Source organism: Myotis nattereri (assembly GCF_964212035.1).
Source record: "Myotis nattereri genome assembly, chromosome: 18".
Classification (NCBI taxonomy): domain Eukaryota; kingdom Metazoa; phylum Chordata; class Mammalia; order Chiroptera; family Vespertilionidae; genus Myotis; species Myotis nattereri.
Window position 1 is genome coordinate 39,549,252 of NC_138093.1, and position 21,785 is coordinate 39,571,036.

A 21,785-nucleotide genomic window follows, 5' to 3' on the forward strand; every position below is an offset into this window, starting at 1 on the left:
GATTGTAGCAGACACACATTTTTGGAGGGACATCCATCGGCAGCCTTGAATGCTAACATGTGTCAATGTTGACTTTTAGCCAAATCCTGAGCCAGTTTCCTGAGCGCAGGAACCGCGCCTCACCGAGAATGAGGCCCTTGGGCCCAGACCCCTACCTGGTCCTCCACTTCCCCTGATACTCAGTGCCGGGGTCCTTGTCCGGCCGGAGCCATGGCAACGTCTCCGTGCGAAGTGCACTTGCTTCTGCCCCGCTCAGGGGCCTCAGGATAGCGCCCACGGGAGTCCTGCTGCCAGCCTTCAGTGCACACGGGTCAGCGCGGGGAAGAGGGGGGAGCAGCATCCGGACCTGGTGCTGTGAGTCCCAGGTGGAGCCTGAGAGGCTGCCTGTCAGGGAAGCTCCCGGGGCCGAGGCTGCTGTGGGGTCAGGCAGTGGCAGGAGTCGCCCGCAGTGTGCCCGGTAAGCCACTTGTACCAGAACCACCTGCTCCAGCCCGTTTCACATGCAGATTCTCCTAGGTGCACCTCTGGTCTCTGGGACCAGCATCTAGCAGGTGACCCTTGGAGCTGACACTCAGGGTGACTCGTTGGTGCATTCAAGGTCGGAACTGCTGGCCTTGCGGAACGGATGGGTCGTTTAGAACAGACGGCTGCCTCGTTCACGGGGACACAATGAGCGGCACACAGAGTGGGTTGTAGAAAACAGGCCGTGTGTGTAGAGCGTGGCAGGGAGGCTGGCTGAGTCTCTGGACGAGCTGGGGGCCTGGGGCCCCTGCTGCTCTCTGTGGAGGTCGGGTGATCTGATCCGATGACCTTCTCCTGTCCCCCGTCTTGCCCTGTCCCTCCAGTCATCCAGCATGCTGCGCCCACCCCACGCCCAGGCGCACTGACCATGAGCCTCAACTCCTCTCTGGGCCACTGGAAGGAGCTGAGCAACCGCACGGGGGCGGCGGCTGGTGAAGGGGGCGCCATCGTCACCGAGTTCATCGCCATCGTGGTCATCACCATTTTCGTCTGCCTGGGCAACCTGGTCATCGTGGTCACCTTGTACAAGAAGTCCTACCTCCTCACCCTCAGCAACAAGTTCGTCTTCAGCCTGACGCTGTCCAACTTCCTGCTGTCCGTGCTGGTGCTGCCCTTCGTGGTGACCAGCTCCATTCGGCGGGAATGGATCTTCGGGGTGGTCTGGTGCAACTTCTCCGCCCTCCTGTACCTGCTCATCAGCTCGGCCAGCATGCTCACCCTCGGGGTCATTGCCATCGACCGGTAAGCTTGCCGCAGGAGGGAGGACGGAGGAGTTAGGAAGCTGTGCAGAGGGAACCGGAGCGGTCACCTGGCCCTGGGACTGTCACACTGAGTTCCTTGGGAGGGTGCCGGGCTCTGTGGGGCCAGGGGAGAAAGCAGAGTCTGCCTTCGCTTCCGTCCCTTCAGCCAGAGGACCTCGGGTCTGACCTCGTCTCTCTTGCGTGGAGTTTTATTTATCATTTATTAGATAGGTGTTTGCTCTCGCATTCTGTTTAGTGTCATTGAACATGGAGCCCTTTCCAGCATTACGTCCCTGCCCCTGCACAGGCCAAGAGGGAGAGGCTGCACCCTGGGAGGGCTGGCAGTGGGCATTCGAGCCCAGTGCCCATGTGTATGTGATCTGTAATATTTGTACATGTTTATATGTAATTCTCTCTGTAGTTTTTTTAAAAGAGTTTCCATGGCTTTAAAAAAACATTCATAGAGACCCCCGATTCTTAGCGTACAGATGAGAAACAGCAGCTGCGGAAGGTGCCGTGGCAGAGGAGGGATTAGACCTGCTGTTCGCTGCCTGCTGCTTTGACCTGGGCCAGAGCTGGGCTTGGGGTGGGGATGCAAAGAGGAAACACTGTCTCCTGTCCACAGTGCAGGGACCTCACCAACTTCCCCTCCAGGTGGAAGGAGAGCCGGGGAAGGCAGACAACCCAGGGACGGAGACGCGGGCGCCTGAGAGGTGCACCTGCCCTGCAGGCTGGTGGCCCTCCTTGTGGTGTGATGGCCCAGTGAGGAGGGCCTGCGGGTGCCCTCGCTGCATCCGACAGGCGCCCTCCGTTCCCGCTGCGTGCTGTCTGCGGGGGCGCGTGGCTTCCGTGGCGAGTTCCCCCTGGATTCAGCTTGGTGATTTGCATTTTGCTGATGGTCAGCTCATTCATCCCAGGCGAGGGGGGACTTCCTCGGGGCAGGAGGGTAGACTCAGGTTCAGCGTGACGTACAGAATTGGGGAAGAAGCGGTCAGGGAAGCACAGAGGGGACGAGCCCGTGACACTGTCCGTGGCTGACACAGTCCCCGGGTTCCCTTGGGACCACCAGGGTTTTAGCTGACAAATGGTCGCTGGATTGTCCATCCAGGGCACAGGCCAGGCCCAAGGCCAGAGTCCTGGCGGCTGTCTGCACGGGGGAGGACGTGAGGGAAGGAAGCCGGTGGTCATTCATGCCGGTTGGAACTCCAGCTCTCAGCCGCGTTCCAATCAGAGAAAGTACTAGTAGCTGGAGCCACGGCCTGTCAGTTCCGGTGAGGAAAGCCACGCTCAGCATGAGTTACTGTGCTCTCTGGGGCGGGGAGCCTCCTGTTAAAGCCAGGGTCATATCAAGGTCACTGCTCTCGTGCAGGGGAGCTGAGTGTTGGAGCCCATATGTGCCCGGCGGCCTTTCAGCAACAGGTGACATCAGGAAGTCTCAGGGGACAAGGCCTGTTTGGGCTCCGGGCGAAGCGTGAGTTGTTGGAGAACAGACGGAGGCCTTCAGAAGACAGCTGAGGGTACAGGGAGCAAAGGGACCCTCCCCCCCACCCCCCACTTCGCCTGCGTTCCCCCGCCGGGGAAGCTGTCCTTTTCTCCATTTTCCTCTGAACCTGCCTGAATGAGGCTTAAATTTCAAACATGAAGTTTCAAATCTATGAAATCCATCTTTTGTGGCAGACACGGAAATGATAGAGGGGCAGATTTGTGCATTTCCATGTATGTAAATCCCCCCCCCCACCCCCCCACCCCCACCCCCGAAACCAAATAACTGCTGGCGGGTGTGGAGGCACATGGCAGTGCTCTGGCTGTGGGGGCTCCTCCGGCTGGGCATGCCCACAGGGCTCGGACGCAGCTGGGAGAACTCACTGTCACGGCTGGACTTGCTCCTGCCAGAGCCTTAGTCCGCGAGGGATATAAACACCATTTGTCACAGTGAAGCCCAAGTCTTGCCATAAAGTGCTAACACTAACAGCGTCTTGAGAATAGCCAGAGGCCGTGCTGCAAAGGACGGTTATTCATCGTGATTGTTTTTGCGATGTCGAGGCGGGTTGGTCAGAGGAGCCAGGACAGCTGGCATTCTCTAGGCCAGTGATGGCGAACCTTTTGAGCTCGGCGTGTCAGCATTTTGAAAAACCCTAACTTAACTCTGGTGCCGTGTCACATATAGAAGTTTTTTGATATTTGCAACCATAGTAAAACAAAGATGCATATTTTTTTAAAGAAAAAATATAATTTATTTATTTTTTTAATTAAATCTTTATTGTTCAGATTATTACATTTGTTCCTCTTTTTTCCCCCCGTAACTCCCCTCCTCCCAGTTCCCGCCCCACCCTCCGCCCTCACTCCCCACCCACTGTCCTCATCCATAGGTGCACGATTTTTGTCCAGTCTCTTCCCGAGGATGCATATTTTTGATATTTATTTTATATATTTAAATGCCATTTAACAAAGAAAAATCAACCAAAAAAATGAGTCCGCGTGTCAGAGGTGACATAGGTTCGCCATCCCTGCTCTAGGCGGCACCCCCACCCCTGCTGCCTGGCCACCCTGGGGCCTGAGGCCAGGGGCCGCATGTGTTTCAGAAACTAAGAAACTAGCCTTGGTTCTTTTTGAATGTGAAGGAAATGTTCTCAGAAGTGCCCTGGGCAAACTCCCCTCACATTTCCTTTGCCAGGATGATGGGACCCAGGCCAGTGTCTCCGCCCATCACCGGGCAAGGTGGCCGCCAGAACGGCCTGGCTCGTTCCCCAGGACTCCGGCCGCTGTGGTCACAGCAGCTTTACGGGAGCACGAACGTCCCGTCCTCAAGAAGGAAGGGGAGCAGTGGGTGGCCAGGCAGAGACAAGCCCCACTGCCCTTTGAAGGGTGGCGTGGTGCAGGCCCGGCCCTCGCAGGCGCCCTCCGTCCTCGCACAGATCGGTGGCGAGGCTCCGTGGCTCCGTGTGGCAGATGGGGGAACAGAGCTCTGGGAGGCTGAGTCGGCTTCCCCGGGCCACACAGCCAGCAGACGGCAGAGCCACCATGGAGCCAGGCGCCCCTGCTCGGAGGCCTGTTTCTCTCTCTGCTGCACGCACGGCCTTGTGAGATGTAAACCCAGACGCCAGGGTAACAGATGGCTGTGCCCGGGGCACATGCACGATTCTGTCCACACCGCAGTCCTGGACACGGAAACGCCACGTCCAGGCCAGATGTGAGACCGGCAGCCTCGGGCTGACCTCGGAGCTGGTCCCCAGTGACTCAAGACGGGCCTGGTGGATGAGGTGGCTTCACAGGTGATATGTGAGGCTCATAGCCACAGTCCTTCCGCACGTCCTGCCTGCACCAGGCGGCGTCTGCGTGGCCACCCCTCCCCTGCGTGCATTGCCCTCGGGGAAGTCCTCTCCCAGCCAGCATGTCCCTGGTCACGATCTGGGTGGGGAGGTGCTCTCCGCCCGGAAAGCAGCGCGTGCCCAGCCTGGTGTTTTCTCTGTTTTGATCCTCTCTCGCCTCCCGTCCTTCCCAGGTACTACGCTGTCCTGTACCCCATGGTGTACCCCATGAAGATTACGGGGAACCGAGCCGTGATGGCTCTTGTCTACATCTGGCTCCACTCGCTCATCGGCTGCCTGCCGCCTCTCTTTGGTTGGTCTTCCGTGGAGTTTGACGAGTTCAAGTGGATGTGCGTGGCGGCGTGGCACCGGGAGCCCGGCTACACGGCCTTCTGGCAGATCTGGTGCGCCCTGTTCCCCTTCCTGGTCATGCTCGTGTGCTACGGCTTCATCTTCCGCGTGGCCAGGGTCAAGGCCCGCAAGGTGCACTGTGGCACGGTGGTCCTGGGGCAGGAGGACGCCCAGGGGACCGGGCGCAAGAACTCCAGCACCTCCACCTCCTCCTCGGGCAGTCGGAGGAACGCCTTCCAGGGCGTCGTCTACTCCGCCAACCAGTGCAAAGCCCTCATCACCATCCTGGTGGTGCTGGGCGCCTTCATGGTCACCTGGGGCCCCTACATGGTGGTCATCACCTGCGAGGCCCTCTGGGGCAAGAACTGCGTCTCCCCGAGCCTGGAGACCTGGGCCACGTGGCTGAGCTTCTCCAGCGCCGTCTGCCACCCCCTCATTTACGGACTCTGGAACAAGACGGTGCGCAGGGAGCTGCTGGGCATGTGCTTCGGGGACCGGTATTACCGGGAGCCCTTCGTCCAGCGGCAGAGGACGTCCAGGCTCTTCAGCATTTCCAACAGGATCACAGGTAACGAGGGAACTGGTCGGGAACGGGACGCTCTCCCTCAGCCAGGGGCAGCCGTGGTCCTTGCCGCCGCCCTGGCGTGGTGCTGGCCAAGGTCTCACACGGGCTGTGGCCTCCAGGCTCCAAGTACAGGTTTCCTTTGGGGGAGGAGCACCCAGAGGGCCCACTGTGATGCCCGCAGCTTTCCTGAGCTGAGCAGCGCACCGCAGGGGGCGCCAGAGTTCAGAAATCTGCTTGCTGTCCACGCCCCCTCCCCTCCCCTGCCATGGTCCTGGCCTCAAGGGGACAGCTCTGCTGCTCCCGAGAGGAAGGAACCCAGCACCACCAGCTGCCTTCCCTCGGCCAGTCTCTTCCTTCCAACTTCTTTACAGCAGCGGCCGCCCCCTCACTGCTCATCCTGAGATGTCCTTGGCCTTTCGTCCCAGGTCTCGGGTGTCCTAGGTCGTCCCTCATAATGCAGCCCCCCCTCCCCCACCACACACTGAAATGCCACTCTGTGTCCCTGCGAGGCCCTCAGCCGGACAACTGACTCAGGACAAACAAGGTTCTGGACACCAACTGTCCTCTTTGACGGGACCCACAGGAAGACTCCAGTCAGGGACAGACCTTTATAGGCCTTTTTATTTTAAATAATTTAGCCTTGGGAGGGTTGGAAAAGCCCAGCCTCCCCTAGAGTGACCATCGTGCCTAACCACAGGCGTCACCAACCCCGACAGTGACACCGGCACCGACGACAGACGTGGTTCAGGTGCCGCCCGTTTTCCGCTCACGCCTCTTCCGTTCCCACTTCGCCATCAGTCCCCCTTTGTCATCTTCACGTCTTTGTTCTGTCCTTGTCTCCGTGACATGGACACTTCTGTGCAGCGCTGGTCAGGGTTTGGTAGCAGTCCCTCAGTGTGTGATCTCGGGACCAGAAGGAGGTTATAGGCTCTTGGCGGGAACGCCGGGGGTCACGTGCCCTAGTGATCATGTCAGGGGCACGCGTGGCCCTGTGCCTTATTGCCAGGGTACCCTTCATCTCTTGGGCCATGTCTTCATCAGCTCGAGCGCCTGTAAGGAAACACCACGGCTGGTGGCTTACACAGCAGGCATTTCTGTTCTCACAGCTCAGGAGGCTGGGAGTCGGGGACCGCGTGCCAGACGGCAGGGCTCTGGTGCGGTTCTCGCCTGGCTGTCTCCTTGCCGTGTGCGCTCATGGGGCAGGGGTGGGAGCGAACAAGCTCTCCGGTCTCTTCTTATGAGAATCCCACCCCAGCGACCTCATCTGATCGCCTCCCAAAGGCCCATCTCCAAATGCCCTCACACTGGGGTGAGGGCTTCCGTGTGTGGATTGGGGTGAGGGGCAGACTCTCACTCCCTACAGGGAAGGTGGTGCCGGCCAGGTTCCTCCACCTACAGCCACTATTTGTCTGTCATTAATACATACATCAGAGGAGATGCTTGGCGGCTACTGTTAAACGTCCTGTTGCTCCTTCCACTGTCGCCTGTGTTTCCCATGCTTGGGGGGGGGGGGTGGGTGAGGGGGGTCTTGCCTCCTGTAGTTACTACTCTGTTGTCCTCATGGAGAAGCTGGGTTTTAGGGTCATGTGTGAGGGGGTCCTCACCGGGACGAGCTATGGGAAGAGAGATTTTTTTTTTAAATATATTTTTATTGATTTTTTACAGAGAGAAAGGGAGAGAGATAGAGAGTTAGAAACATCGATGAGAGAGAAACATTGATCAGCTGCCTCCTGCACATCTCCTACTGGGGATGTGCCCGCAACCCAGGCACATGCCCTTGACCGGAATCGAACCCGGGACCCTTCAGTCCGCAGGCCGACGCTCTATCCACTGAGCCAAACCGGTTTCGGCTGGGAAGAGAGATTTTGAGGGCACTTACCAGGTGCTGATGGAAAGAGCCCATAGGCACCTGCAGTTCTCAGCTCTTGCTGGATGACTGTGGGCAACTCACGCCACTCAAATTGAGTCTTCCTCTTCATGAAACAGGCAGGGCGGGGCGACAGAACCTTCCTAATGATCGCGAATGCTCACGGTAGTGATGCTAGGAGAGCCGTTCCCTGAGGCAGTTACATAAGCCAACATCACTGGCTTATTTCCTGGGCTGATGGAGAGAGGAAGGCATTCTGGGACTTTTTATTTTGACCAAAGGAGAAATGAAATCTCCCCATATATCAGCCACTGGAATGCCCACCCAGGACACTTGCGAGATCATGTTTGCAAGTGTGACTTGTGAGCCACAAGTACCTCCAGGGTTTGGTTTTATTTCAGTGGTTAGTGTATTTGTTCAGATTTTGTAAAATCACTTATCTTCTAGGCAAAAAAAATTTTTTTAATGTTTTTTTATGAAGTTAAGAATGAGGAAGGGGGAACAAATGAGGAAAGCGAATGAGGAGGAGAGGGTAGACAGAACGAAAAGAAACGTCTGCTTTCCAGGCCAAGATTCCCCATGCAAGTCACTGGTGATTACCCTGGAAGAGCCGGGGAGGCTGTGAGAACGGGCGGAAAACAGCTGTGGTTGGGTTGGCAAGTTCAAGGCAGCTGGCGGTCTCCTGCTCATTGAGGGAGGAGCAGTCTTGTGGGAGGACTTCGGGTTGAAGAGTGTGTGGGACAGAAGATGCTGGCCTTCTCCAGGAATGGGAGCTGGGGGGTCCCTGTTGCCTCTTCCCCGCAGGCTCCCAGGCCGGGGCCAGCAGCACAGCAAGAGCCTGGGAACAGCAGGATACGGTGCCCGCCAGCTCGCACCCCGCCCCGTCCATGCTGGGAATGACTCTGATGGGGAATCCTGGCCTCCGCCTCCCTCTCTGGCCCCTCTGGCCAAGCCAAGGCTGAGCACACCCTGGTCTAATGCCCTCTGTGGGCACAACGGGGATCTGCAGGAGGCTCCTCAGCCCCTGTCCCAAGCCTGCTTCGGGGCCCTCCTCCCCCTAGACAGTGCACCCCTACTAGTTGTCATCAAGGGCCGAGAAGGACAAGATCCATCCCGAAGCCAGCAGGAAACAACACGGAGGCCCTGTCTTGCTCTTGTGCGTCTCCATGTGCCTGGGCACCTGCAAAGCTGTAACCTGCGGGCGAGGAAACGGAGTTATTTTTCCTGACAGCGCTTGTGAGCAGAGGCAGAGTGGAATTCCAGAAATAGCTGGAGCTCCCAGCTGACTCTGGGAAGCCAGGCGTTTTATAAACACGTTGTCATGTCTGTTTCATACATAGATTTCAGCCACAATGAATGCATTTTGGTTTTCTCATTCTGTTGCCCTCAGGAAGGGTCAAAGGTTAGGTTCTCCCTGGGGTGCCAGCTGCCGCTGAGCCACCCAAGTATCTTCTGCTTGTGAAGAGCCCATCAGCAGGCTGCCCTGGGCTCCCCTGGGAAATTGGAGGGTGGCCTGGACCTCAGGGGAGGGCAGCCTATCCAAATGCCACTCGCCCGATGCTCGCAGTGTCTTCCGGGGCCCAGGACACTGGCCCCTGTGGGCGCAGAGGACACGCTTGCTCCTGGGCCTCTTGGAAAGGCCTGGGCTGCAGGGAGGGAGGGGCGCCCTGGAGCCTTTGAATTTTCCCACCTGCTTTTCCACGTTCGGTCCCTGGTGCCACCTAGAGTCTTCGGGTCACTTCAGAATGCCCATCTCACCGCGAATGGCCTCTCGCAGGCACTAGTGGCTTCCAGCTGCCCCCGGCTTCTGACCGGCCCCTGGGGCCTCTCGCTTTGTGCCTTTAAAATAACGTGTAAAAGGGTTGGGTTGGGCCCAGCCCAGTAGGTTGGCTGTTTCACGTGAAGAATCTCGGGGTTACTGTGCCCGCTCTGGTGGGGAACGCCGGTGAACGGACTGGAGGGCACCTGGCTGCGCGGCTCCCAGACCCTTCAGCCCAGCCACGCTCGTCTGGCTCCGGGGAGTCCCCCTGCGGGGACCGGGGCTCGTTCCTGGCTTTCACCGCAGCCTCCGAGACGGTGTCCAAACCCACTGTGGCCTCAGCCTTCCCCGTTGGCAGTGAACGGTCCCCGGCCTCCTTCCCAAGACAGGCTTCCTGCTGAGACACAGTCATACTCTGGGGTCAAGGCCCTGGAGGGGAGGGTCGTGTGGGGTCTCGTCCCAGCCGACCACACCAACCCTGGGCAAGAGTGCAACTCCCGGATGTCATGCCCTCCCCTCCACCATCGCATGTCCTCCTTGGCTCCAGAGAACGGAGGAGAGTGTGTGTCTGTCCTCGCAGGAAACCAGGGGAAGCCCTGGCCGGTGTGGCTCAGTGGTCGGAGGGTTGGCCCATGCACGGAGGGGTTGCAGGTTCGGTTCCCAGTCAAGGGCATGAACCTGGATTGCAGGTTCGATCTCCAGCCCCAGTCAGAGCCCATGCAGGAGGCAACCAATCAATGTCTCTCTCTCACATTGATGTTTCCCTCTACCTGCCACCCCCTGAAAATCCATGGAAAAGGTATCCTCAGGTGAGGATTAAAAAAGAAAAAAGAAAAGCCAGGTGAAAGGTACAGACTGGAGTTTCCGCCTACTGCGTTTGTGGGAGCACAGCGGTGGCCCCTCACAGTGGGTCCTTCCGTCTGCCAGGCCGTAGGTCTTCCTCGTCACAGCAGAGTGTGACTTGTGAGCTCAGGTTTTCATTCCTCAGAGCTCCTTTTTGTTACCTCCCTGGTCACCACAGCCTCTTGTCCATGGATTCATTGTTTTCTCAACTTTCAGAGAACATTCGAACTTTTTTGTTTTCTTAAGCTCCCTGCCTTGTCTCCTCTGAGACCCATTGCTCTTCTTTCCTTGCTATCCCCCATCTCTGTCTGTCTAGTGCTTTGCTCACAGGCCTGTGGTCTGCGCCTTCCCTTTGTGGTTCCTACCGAGGCCCTGGTGGGAGGCGTCTGGGCTGCAGGTCCGGCCGAGCTGTTGCACCGTGTCCAGCTCTCAGGGTCCTCGGGGCTCTGTCTGGGGTCTCCAAGGCCAGGCTCGGTGCCTGTCCCCCGCTCTCCTGCTGACACTGGGGCCACTGCTTCCCGTAGAGACGTCTGTCGCGCCCACCTGACTATAGAGGCGCCCAGGGCCTCCCCTTCCAGCCTTCTCCCACCGCCACCCCAGCTCTCTCCTGGTCACACCCACTGCCTCTCCCACCCTCCTTCCAGCGGACAAGCATTCTCTCCTGCTCTGGGGTGCAAACCTTTTTAAAAAGTCCTTTTTGGCATTCAGGTGGGATTTCAGGAGGTAATGTACACCCAGGTTCCACGTTTAACCGGAAAGTCACCCGGGACAGGTCACCTCCCATCTCCTCTCCCACCTGCCTTGTAGGTTTGAGTTGTCACGGGAGGTCCCCTCTGGGGACCCAGTCAACTATGTCACAATGCAGGCTCCCTGGGCGGGCACAGGGCACAGTGGGGAAGGGCGGCCGCCACGGCTTCCTGTCTGTCAATGGCTTGAGAGCGCGTTCTGCAGGAGAGCAGAGGGGACAGGAGAGTGGGAGGTGAGGCAGAGGGGACTGAAATGGGGGTCGAGGCCGTGGGGGCGGACGCGGTTTGTGCAGTCAGTGCCGACTTTGCCTTTCAGACCTGGGCCTGTCCCCACACCTCACGGCGCTCATGGCAGGCGGACAGCCCCTGGGGCACAGCAGCAGCACGGGGGACACGGGCTTCAGCTGCTCCCAGGACTCAGGTAAGCCTGCGGCAGGTGCGTCCCGCGTGTACCTGCCGCGGTGTGGGCACTGGTGGACGCGCATCTCCTGTGCCGGGTGGAAGGAGGGGGCGGGGGGTGGCGGGGGGGGGCGGCGGGGGGGGGGGGCCAGAGGCAGGGCTCCCTGTCGTGGCTTTTAGCTCGGCAGAGCCTCTGTGCCGCGGTTTCCTTCTCTATGAAGCAGGGACCTCATCCCGGCCCGTGCAGGCTGGGAGGCTGCGAGTCAGGTGGCCCGAGGTCAGTCTTGCTAACCATTGGGTTTCCCCATTTGTGAATGAGGGACGGCAATCGCTGTATCGAGGGCAGCCCCGATGGGGGGTCACTACCGTGACATGCCCTGCGCCTCTGTCCCCGGAAGAGACACCTCGCCACCACAGATCCTCCCCGTCTTCCCCGGGGCCGTGCACCCCAGGGCTCGGTGCGGTTAGGGTCTCCCGGGCTGCTGGTGGGAAGCAGGTGCCACATCTGTCCCTGCCAAGCGTGTTCTCGGGCTCTCACCAGGCCCTGGGGCGGGGGGCCAGCGGCAGAGGCTGGCAGTGTCCCCACCAGTCCAGGGCTCCACGTGGCTGGAGAAGCAGCAGGCGTTTCCGCCCAGGGCTCCGGCCTGAAGGGCGCCGCGTGGAGTCCTGGGCGGTGCAGCAGCCGCGGGGCTCTGTGCTGCCGTCGCCGCTGCCGGCAGCTGTAGATCTCTGCCTTGACCGAGGTTTCTGATCTGAGCCTGTGTCGTGGGGCTCTGGGGGCAGGCACGGCGGGCACCGAGACAGGCCTTCTGTCGCAGAATCTTCCCTGAGCACGTTCCCTCGCCTGGCAACCCAGAGGGTGAGCCCCTGGCCACACCGTCCCTTGTAGCCCCGAGTCCCTTGTGTGATCTGAGGGAAGGGAAGGTCTCTGCCCCCTTCTCAGACAGCCAGCAGCGGTCCCGAGACTGTGACATTCATTCATTCAACAAATATCTGCCAAGCTCCTCCCTTGGCCAGACACTGTACTGGGCTCCAGAGAACCATGGCGAGCCGCCCTCCTGGGCTTTCGGCCTGGTGGGGTGGCGGCCGGCCGTGCACTTTGAGTGGGTGAGCTGTGGCGTGGGGACTATTCCTCAGTAACTCTGCTGCCAAAAGATTGTGAGAGGCTTCTGGTCAAGATGGCAGGGTAGGCAAACACTCCCCTCCCTCCTCCCACAACCACACGAAGATTACAACTAAAGTGTAAAAAAGAAATTACAACTAAAGTGTAAAAAAGAAATTACAACTAAAGGATGGAGCAGCCATCATGAAGAACCAGCTGGACCAGCCGAACAGAACTCCCGGAACTGAGGACACACAGAAGCAGCCACAGTGAGACCGGCAGGAGGGGCGGAGACGTGGAAAGGCAGGTCCCACGCCCACACGCAGGGGTTAAGGACCAGGAGGCATGTCTCCGTGGCAGAGGTGCCCACTGAGGCGTGAGGGGTCTCAGCCCCATGCTGGGCTCCTAGCTCAGAGCGTCCGTCCCAGGAAGAGGAGCCCCCACAATGTCAGGCTGTGAAATCAGCAGGGACTCAACCTGGGTGGCATGGAAGGCTGCTGTAGACGCAGGCGTCCCCTTCAAGGACCTGAGGTCACGAACGCTTGCTCTGAGCTCCCGCAAAGGGAAGCAGTTCAGAAAGCACCGGAGACGCCAGGGAAAGAAAATGGTCTGGTTTCTGGGCGAGGCCTGGAGGGGCAGCTCTCCCTGGGACAAACGTGCCAGCAGGTGCCATTGTTTCTTTGTTGAGCCCTCGCCCCACCCAGCCTGCAGGCAAAGGCACCATCTGAGTCTCCGTCAGCCTGGCTCACGCCCCTCACCACCCCAGGAGGCTCTCTGAGACCCATCCCACACACCGCGCCACCACCCACACCTCTTCCGGTGGCTGTTCCTCACAAGCAGCCGGGCTCTGCCCATGCTGCAGACTTTCCTAAAATCTCGCAAAGGTCCACAAACTCCCCAAAAGCAGCATCTGGCCACTGCATGCCTGTACCTCTGGCTAAGTGGCCCCAAGCCCAGCAAGCGTGGCAGCCAGCCTCCGTTTGCAGCATAGCCTCTCTCAGGTAGCTACCAACTGCAGATCACTTTGTAGCTCCTACCAGGTGGCCCCAGGCCAGGCACAGACAGGGCCAACCTTGGCCTACACTGGAGTCCTCCCAAGAGGCCTCAGAATCAACACACCCTGTGGTCAGCTTTGGACCACACCAGAGCACCACCCAACCACTTCCACAGATGGCACAACCAAAGGGTGGACTCAGCTGGGACCAGAGTCCCACTAAAGTGAATCCAACCCCATGGGGCCAGCCCTGCACAATAGCTCATCCGCTGGAGTCATGGAGTCAGCCCGAGGCCAGTCCCACCCACTAACATGCCAACAGCAATCAAGGCTCAACGACAACAGGAGAGTATGCACAGCCTACTCAAGGGACACCCCTGGAGCACCTGGCTCAGGTGACCAATGAGGCTGCACCATTGGGCCTCTCAGGACACCTACTACCTAAGGTTATCCTGCAAACACTGGGAGATGTAGCAGCCTTAGCTAATATATAGAAACAAACACAGGGAGGCAGCCAAAATGGGGAGACAAAGAAACAGGTCCCAAAGAACAGGGCAAAACTCCAGAAAAGGAATGAAATGAAATGGAGGCAAAAAATCTCCCAGGTACAGAATTCAAAACACTGGTTAAAAGGATGCTCAGTAATTCAGGGGAAGATTAGATGAACTCAGTGGGAACTCTAACAAAGATGTTGAAAAACATAAAAAAGAACCAGTCAGCCAGAAATCGGTGGCATTTTTAAACACCAATAATCTCTCGGAAAGAGAAACTAAAAACACCAATCCCTTTTACCATTGCAACAAAAAAAAATTAAGGTACTTAGGAATAAACTTAACCAAGGAGGTAAAAGACCCTTACTCGGAAAACTACAGGATATTGAAAAAAAAGATAGAAAAAGATATAAAGAAGTGGAATAATATACCGTGTTCATGGATTGATAGACTTAACATCAATAAAATAGCCATAGTACCCAAAGCAACCTGTAGATTCAATGCAGTCCCCATAAAATACCAACGGCTTATTTCACAAATCTAGAACAAACACTCCAAACATTTATATGGACAAAAAAAGACCCTGAACGGCTGCAGCAATCTGGAGAAAGAACAACAAAGGTGGAGGGACCACAATACCAGATATCACGTCATATTACAAAGCCACCATAATCAGAACAGCCTGGAACTGGCACAAGAACAGGCATATAGATCAATGGAGCAGAACAGGAAGCCCAGAAATTGACCCAAGCCATATGCTCTATTAATATTTGACAATGAAGACAAGAGCATACGATGGAGTAAATACAGTATCTTTAATAAATGGTGTTGGGAAAATTGAACAGGTACATGCAAAAAAAAAAAAAAGAAAGAAAAAAAGAAAGAAAGAAAGAAAGAAAGAAAGAAAGAAAGAAACTAGACCACCAACTTACGCCGTACACAAGGATAAAGTCAGAATGGGTAATGGACTTGACTTAAATGTAAGCTGTGAGATCATAAAAATTCTAGAAGAAAATGTAGGCAGCAAAATATCAGACATCTCACGTAGAATTTTCACAGATACATCGCCTAGGATAAGAGAAACAAAGGACAACAAAAATGGGACTGTGCCAAACTAAAAAGCGTCTGTACAGAAAGGAAACCAGCATCAAAATGAAAGGGAACCCACGGTACAGGAGACCGTATTTTGCCAATGATATATCTGATAAGGGGCTAATTTCCAAAATATATAAAGTACTCATACAACTCAACAAAAGGAACACAAACAATCCAATTTAAAGAATGGGCAGAAGACTTGAATAGACAATTTTCCAAAGAGGACATACAAATGACCAAGAGACATATGAAAACGTCAGTAATCATGAGAGAAATGTAAATTAAAACCACAATGAGACATCACCTCCCACCTACCGGAATGACTATCAACAACAAACTAACAAGTGCTGGGGAGCATGTGGCGAAAAGGGAACCCTAGTGCACTGCTGGTGGGAATGCAGGCTGGTACAACCACTATGAGAAACAGTGTGGAGTTTCCTCAAAAAATTAAAAAATGGAACTGCCATTTGACCCAGTGATCCCACTTCTAAGAATATATCCTAAGAAACCCGAAACACCAATCAGAAAGAATGTATGAACCCCTGTGTTCATAGCAGCACAGTTTACAATAGCTGAGATCTGGAAACAGCCCAAGTGCCCATCAGTAGATGAATGGATAAAAAAGCTGTGATACATTTACACAATGGAATACTATGCAACTATAAAAAAGAAGGATCTATTACCCTTTGAGACAGCATGGAATGACCAAGAAAGTATTATGCTAAGTAAAATAAGCCAGCCAGAGAGAGACAAGTATCACATGATCTCACTTACATGTGGAATCAAGTGAGCAAAATAAACTGATGAACAAAATAGAACCAGAGATATGGAAGCATGTAACAAACTGATATATTTCAGAGGGAAGGGTGGAAGAGATTAACTAAAGAACTTATATGCATATATGCATGACCCATGGGCACAGACACTAGGGCAGTGAAGGTCTGCAGAGGAGGAGGGACCGGGGTGGAGAGCTCAATGGAGGAAAAAAGCAGACATCTGCAATACTTTCAACAAAAAGATTTTTAAAAAGAACCAGTCAAAAATGAAGAATATAATAGCTGAAATGAAGAATATATTAGAGGGAATAACACCAGATTAGAGGAAGCAAAAGATTGAATCAGTAATTTGGACAACAAAGTAGCAGAAAACACCTACTCAGAATAGCAGAAGGAAATAATTTATTTGTAACTAATTAATTTATTTTTAAATACTTTTTTTATTGATTTTAGAGAGGAAGGGTGAGGGAGAGAGAGATAGAAACATCAATGATGAGAATCATTGATCAGCTGCCTCCCTTCTGCCCCCTACTGGGGATTGAGCTCATAACACCAGGCATGTGCTCTGACCAGGAATTGAACTGTGACCTCCTGGTTCATAGATTGATGCACAACCACTGATCCACACTGGCCAGGCAGAAATAACTTTTTAAAAAGAGGAAAATTTAAGGTACCTCTGGGACAACATCAAGTGTAACATTTGCATCATAAGGGTACTAGAAGAGGAAAGAGAGAGAGAGATCAAGGAATTGAAAATCTATTTGATGAAATAATGACTGAAAACTCCTTAACCTGGTGAAGGAAATTGACATACAAGTCCATGAAGTGCCAAGAGTCCCAAACAATATGAATCCAAAGAGGCCCTCCCCAAGACACATCATAATTAAAATGGCAAAGGTTAAAAACAAAGAACCTTAAAAGCAGCAAGAGAAAAGCAGTTAGTTACCTACAAGGGAGCTCCCATAAGATTGTCAGCTGATTTCTCAACAGAAACACTACAGGCCAGAGGGAGTGGCATGAGAAATTTTCAAAGTGATGAAAAGGGAGGACCTACAACCAAGATTACTCTACCCAGCAAAGCTATCATTTAGAATTGAAAGTCAGATAAAGAGCTTCACAGACAAGAAAAGCTAAAGGAGTCCATCACCATCAAACTAATATTATAAGAAATGTTAAGAGGACTTCTTTAAGCAAAAGAAGAAAAAAGATAAAAACATGAATAATAAAAAATATGAATAATAAAATGGCAATAACTACATTACCTATCAATAATTACTTTAAAAGTAAATGGATCACACAATCTATAAGCGTAAACTCAAATGGATTAAAGGCTTAAATGTAAGGTCTGAAACCATAAAGCTAGAAGAAAAATAGTCAGTAAAAACTTTAACATTGCTCATAGTAATATCTTTTTGAATATGTCTCCTCTAGCAAGGGAAACAAAATAAATAAATAAACAAATGAGACTACATAAAATTAAAAAGGTTTTGCACAGCCTAGCTAATGGGGAAAATATTCAGCAATGATACATCTGATAAGAGGTTAATAAGTAAAATATATAAGGAACTCATATAACTTACCAAAAAACAAACAACAACTACAAAAAAAAATCCAATTAAAAACTGGGCAGATGACCTGAATAGACATTTCTCCAAAGAGGACATACAAATGACCAACAGACTTATGGGAAGACGCTCAACATTACTAATCATCAGAGAAATGCCAATTAAAACCCTAATGAGGTGTCACCTCACACCTGTCAGAATGGGTAGCATCAATAAATCAACAAACAAGTGTTGGGGAGGATGTGGAGAAAAGAGAAGCCCTGTACACTCTTGCTGGGATTATACATTGTTGCAGCCACTATGGAAAACAGTATGGAGGTTTCTCAAAAATTAAAAATAGAACTACCATATGAACCAGCAATTCCACTTCTGAGTATCCCATCTAATAAAAGAGAAACATGGTAATTAGCTGTACCTCTGCTACCCTTCCCATTGGCTAATCAGGGCAATATGCAAATTAACTGCCAGCCAAGATGGCGGCCGGCACCAGGCAGCTTGAAGCAAACATGAGGCTTGCTTGCTTCAGTGATGGAGGAAGCCAACGTTCCCCGCCTGCCGCTGCCGGCCTCTGAGCTTGCAGTTTGAAACATTGTTACAAATATAGAAGCTAAACAAAACCCCAGAAACCTGCTTTCAGCCAGCCGGGATCTCAGAGCTAGAGTTGAAACAGTGTTTCGATTATAGAACCCAAACAAACCAGATACCTGCTTTCAGCAGCTGAGGCCTCAGAGCTGGAGCCAAGCCTCAGAGCTAAAGCTGGCCCAGAATAAAAAAAAAAGAAAAAAAGGAGCAGTTGGGAGCTTCAGTCACCCGCCAGCCTGAAAACAGCCCTCAGCCCCTCACCCAGACTGGCCAGGCACCCTAGTGGGGACCCCCACCCTGAAGGGGGTGTGACCAGCTGCAAACAGCCATCAGCCCCTCACCCAGGCTAGCCAGGCACCCAAGCGGGACCCCCACCCTGATCCAGGCACGCTTCAGGGCAAACCAGCCGGCCCCCACCCGTGCACCAGGCCTTTATCCTGTATAGTAAAAGGGTAATATGCCTCCCAGCACCGGGATCAGCGTGACAGGGGGCAGCGCCCCAACCCCCTGATCGACCCTGCTCTGTGCGTGACAGGTTACGGAGCCCCAAGCCCCTGATGGGCCCTGCTCTGTGCGTGACAGGGTACGGAGCCCCAACCCCCCTAATGGGCCCTGCTCTGTGAGTGACAGGGAGCAGCGCCCCAACCCACTGATTGGCCCTGCTCTGTGCGTGACAGGGGGTGGCACCACAACCTCCCCATCGACCCTGCTTTGAGTGTGACCGGCGGCGGTGCCCCCACCCCCTAATCGGCCCTACCATGAGCGTGACTGAGGGTGGCATCGCAACCTCTCGATCTGCCCTGCTCTGTGCATGACAGGGGGCGGCACCCCAACTCCCCAATCAGCCCTGCTCTGAGCCTGACCAGGGGCTGCACCTAGGGATTGGGCCTGCCCTCTGCCACCTGGGAGCCGGCCTAAGCCAGCAGGTCATTATCTCCTGAGGGGTCCCAGATTGTGAGAGGGCACAAGTGGGGCTGAGGGACACCCCACCTTCCCCCCGAGTGCACAAATTTTTGTGCACCGGGCCTCTAGTATAAAAAACAACCAAAAACATTAACTTGAAAATATATATGTACCACCATTTTCATTGCAGCATTATTTACAATTGCCAAGATATGGGCGCAGCCTAAGTATCCATTGATAGACGATTGGATAAAGATGTGGTACATATATATACAATGGAATATTACTCAGCCAAAGAAGAGAATGAAATCTTATCCTTTGTGATGACATGGATGGTCCTGGAGGAAACTGTGCTAAGTGAAATCAGTCAGACAGAGAAAAACAAATACCATATGATTTCACCTATATGGAATCTAAAAAAACAACCAACCAACGCAAAAACGAACTCATAGGGACAGAGGACAAACTGGTGGTTTCTAGATGGGAGGGGGGTTGGACTGGGTGAAAAAGGTGAGGAGGTTAAGAAGTACAAATTGGCAGTCATAGCATTAGTTGGGACTGTGGTGTGCAGCAAGAGGACATCCTATGTAAGAAAAGCCTAATATGCAAATCTACCCAACGGCAGAACGACTGGTCCTATGATGCGCACTGACCATCAGGGGCCAGGCGCTCAATGCAGGAGCTGACCCCTGGTGGTCTGTGTGCTCCTAAAGGGGGAGTGCCGCTCAGCCAGAAGCCGGGCTCACAGATGGCGAGTGCAGCAGTGGTGGCGACAGCCTCTTCCGTCTTGTTGGGGGAGTGTGTGGGGGAGTGTGGGCCTAAGCCGGCAGTTGGACATCCCCGGAGGGGTCCCAGACTGCGAGAGGGCGCAGGCCGGGCTGTGGGACCGCCCCCCCCCCACTCCCCAGTGCACGAATGTTGTGCACCAGGCCTCTCGTAGTAATATTGCAGTAACTGTGAGTGAGGACCGGTAGGTGCAAGACTCACTGTAAGTTACGTAAATGTGTGCCGACTGCGCCGTACAGTTAACACGAATGTAACGCTGAATGTAAACTGTAATGGAAAAATAAAACAATTTTCTAAATGTTTACTTAGTGCAACATATTTTAACCACAAAGTGTTTACAGCCTATTTTTCTTCTGGTTTTATGCTTTCAGGCCTTACATTTAAGCTGTTAATCCGTTTTGAGTTTATTCTTGTAGATTGTGTAATCCATTTACATTTAAAGTGATTATTGATAGAAATTCAAACTGTAAGAGGAATCACTCCAAACACAAGGCTGTTTTACTGGAGCGGTCTCTCCTACGCAGCCCTTCTCCCCTCCCCCGCCCAGGTCCGGCCCACTGGACACCGCGTGTGCCCGCGGTGGTCCGGAACACCCAGCGCTGCGTGGCGCTGCTGTAACTTGTGTGTCGGAAGAGGCCCCGTGGCTGGCTGCCAAGCCCCTGAAATAGGATGGCACAGTGTGCCACTTCTTGGGCACATGCTGCAGAGCAGCTCTTGCACTGGATTGTGGGTTGGAATAAATGGGGGAGAGGGATGCAAGGGGGTTGAGAGCGGCGGGGCTGGGGGAGGTGGCGAGGAGGACTTGGGACGGCCGTTCCATGTGTGCAACCTGCCCTTGGTCTTAGGGACGGACGTGATGCTGCTTGAAGACTACACGTCCGATGACCAGCCTCCCCTCCACTCCACTTGCCCACCCAAGAGGAGGAGCTCGGTGACGTTCGAGGATGAAGTAGAAAAGATCAAAGGTTGGTGTCTGTGGCTGACAGCTTCTGGACAACACAGGGAAAGGGAGTGGTCTTAGGAGAACTCCTGGCTCATCCGTCCTCACCCAGCACACCAGGGCTCCCACCTTTGCCCCCCCCACCCCCCCACCCCCCCGTGCCACTCCCAACCCTGCAGTCTCCTTCAAGTCCTTGGGCTTCCCAGCCATTGGATCTGGAAGCGTTTAAGCTGGGCCAGCAGGGGCTGTCGCACTCTCCGTAGACACACAGGTGCTCAGACTGACTCCATCCTCCCAGATGAGTGCAGGGAGGCCGAGCCCAGGGCCCCTCCACTCTCCCCCCCCACACCCCCCCCCCCGAGAGTGGGTGGAAGTCGCCTGCTCAGAACATGTGAGGAGTAGGGGGTGCGCTGTTCCCGCGATGTGTCAGCAGGAAAGTAGGCAGTGAGGTTCACAGTAAGAAGGCTCTGGGGGGAGGGGGGGAGCAGACCCACACCCCTCCCTCTTCTATTAGTTGTCGGGTCCTGTCCTGGGTGGGGCGCCTGGACCACAGTATCCTGCCGACCCCGAGGCTGTCCTGACTCCGGGGAATCTGGGCCAGTTCAGAGATGAGACGTCCCTACTGGCTCAGCACTCAGCCCGTGGAAGTCTAGAACCACCCACATCACACACCCCAGGGAGCCGAACGGCCAAAGACCTCTTCCAAAGATGTAAAATGTGAATGTGGTTAATAGAAAACATTGATCAAGCCTTTTCTGTGAGCCGGGCCTAGGCTAAGCATCTTGGAGAGAATGGTTTATCACAGAAACCCCACGGAGAAAGAGGTGCCCCATGACCCTCCCTCTGCAGAGGATGTGAGGTTAGCTAGCTCCTTCTAGTTTTCCCAGGCCCTGGGCGCGAACCAGACTGGGAAATGCGCGCCCTCCACCGGGGTCTGGCCCCTCGCTGACCTTGCTCTGTCTTTCCCTCAGAAGCTGCCAAGAACCCCATCCTCCACGTGAAGGCCGACGTGCACACCTCTTTGGACAGTTATGCAGACAGCCTGGCCAAAGCCATTGAGGCGGAAGCCAAAATCAACCTATTTGGGGAGGAGGCCTTGCCTGGGGTCTTGATGGTGGCGCGGACCATCCCAGGGGCCGGCTTTGGGGGCAGCGGAGGCACCCGAGCCCCCGGGAGCCAGAGGCTCCCACTGCAGAGCATCGAGGAGGGGAACGTTCCAGCTGCGGAACAGAAATGAGGGCCTCGGGCTGGCCTGGGCCCCAGATGGAGGCCCACAGCCCACCCAGCCGGGGCCCTGGGAACTCGGGCAGGAACGGCACCTGGGGTGCAGCCACCAGAAAAAACACTGAGAACTGCGCCCAGGCCAGGAACTCCGTGTCTGCGAGCCCACCCGTGGGCTCCTCCTAGATCCCAGTGATGGGACCAGACGCATCAAAAGCACAAAGCAGAGA

General features: G+C 54.6%; 1 protein-coding gene across 1 annotated transcript; it reads left to right on the forward strand.

Annotated features, from left to right (window-relative positions):
- Nucleotides 1-889: 889 nt before the first annotated feature.
- Nucleotides 890-21,571, forward strand: GPR161 (G protein-coupled receptor 161; the record flags this gene model as incomplete). Its single annotated transcript, XM_081112969.1, has 5 exons — nucleotides 890-1,263; nucleotides 4,765-5,489; nucleotides 11,018-11,122; nucleotides 20,240-20,359; nucleotides 21,306-21,571. 5 exons carry the CDS (start codon nucleotides 890-892, stop codon nucleotides 21,569-21,571), a joined length of 1,590 nt encoding a protein of 529 aa, XP_080969095.1.
- Between the last annotated feature and the right edge of the window lie 214 nt (nucleotides 21,572-21,785).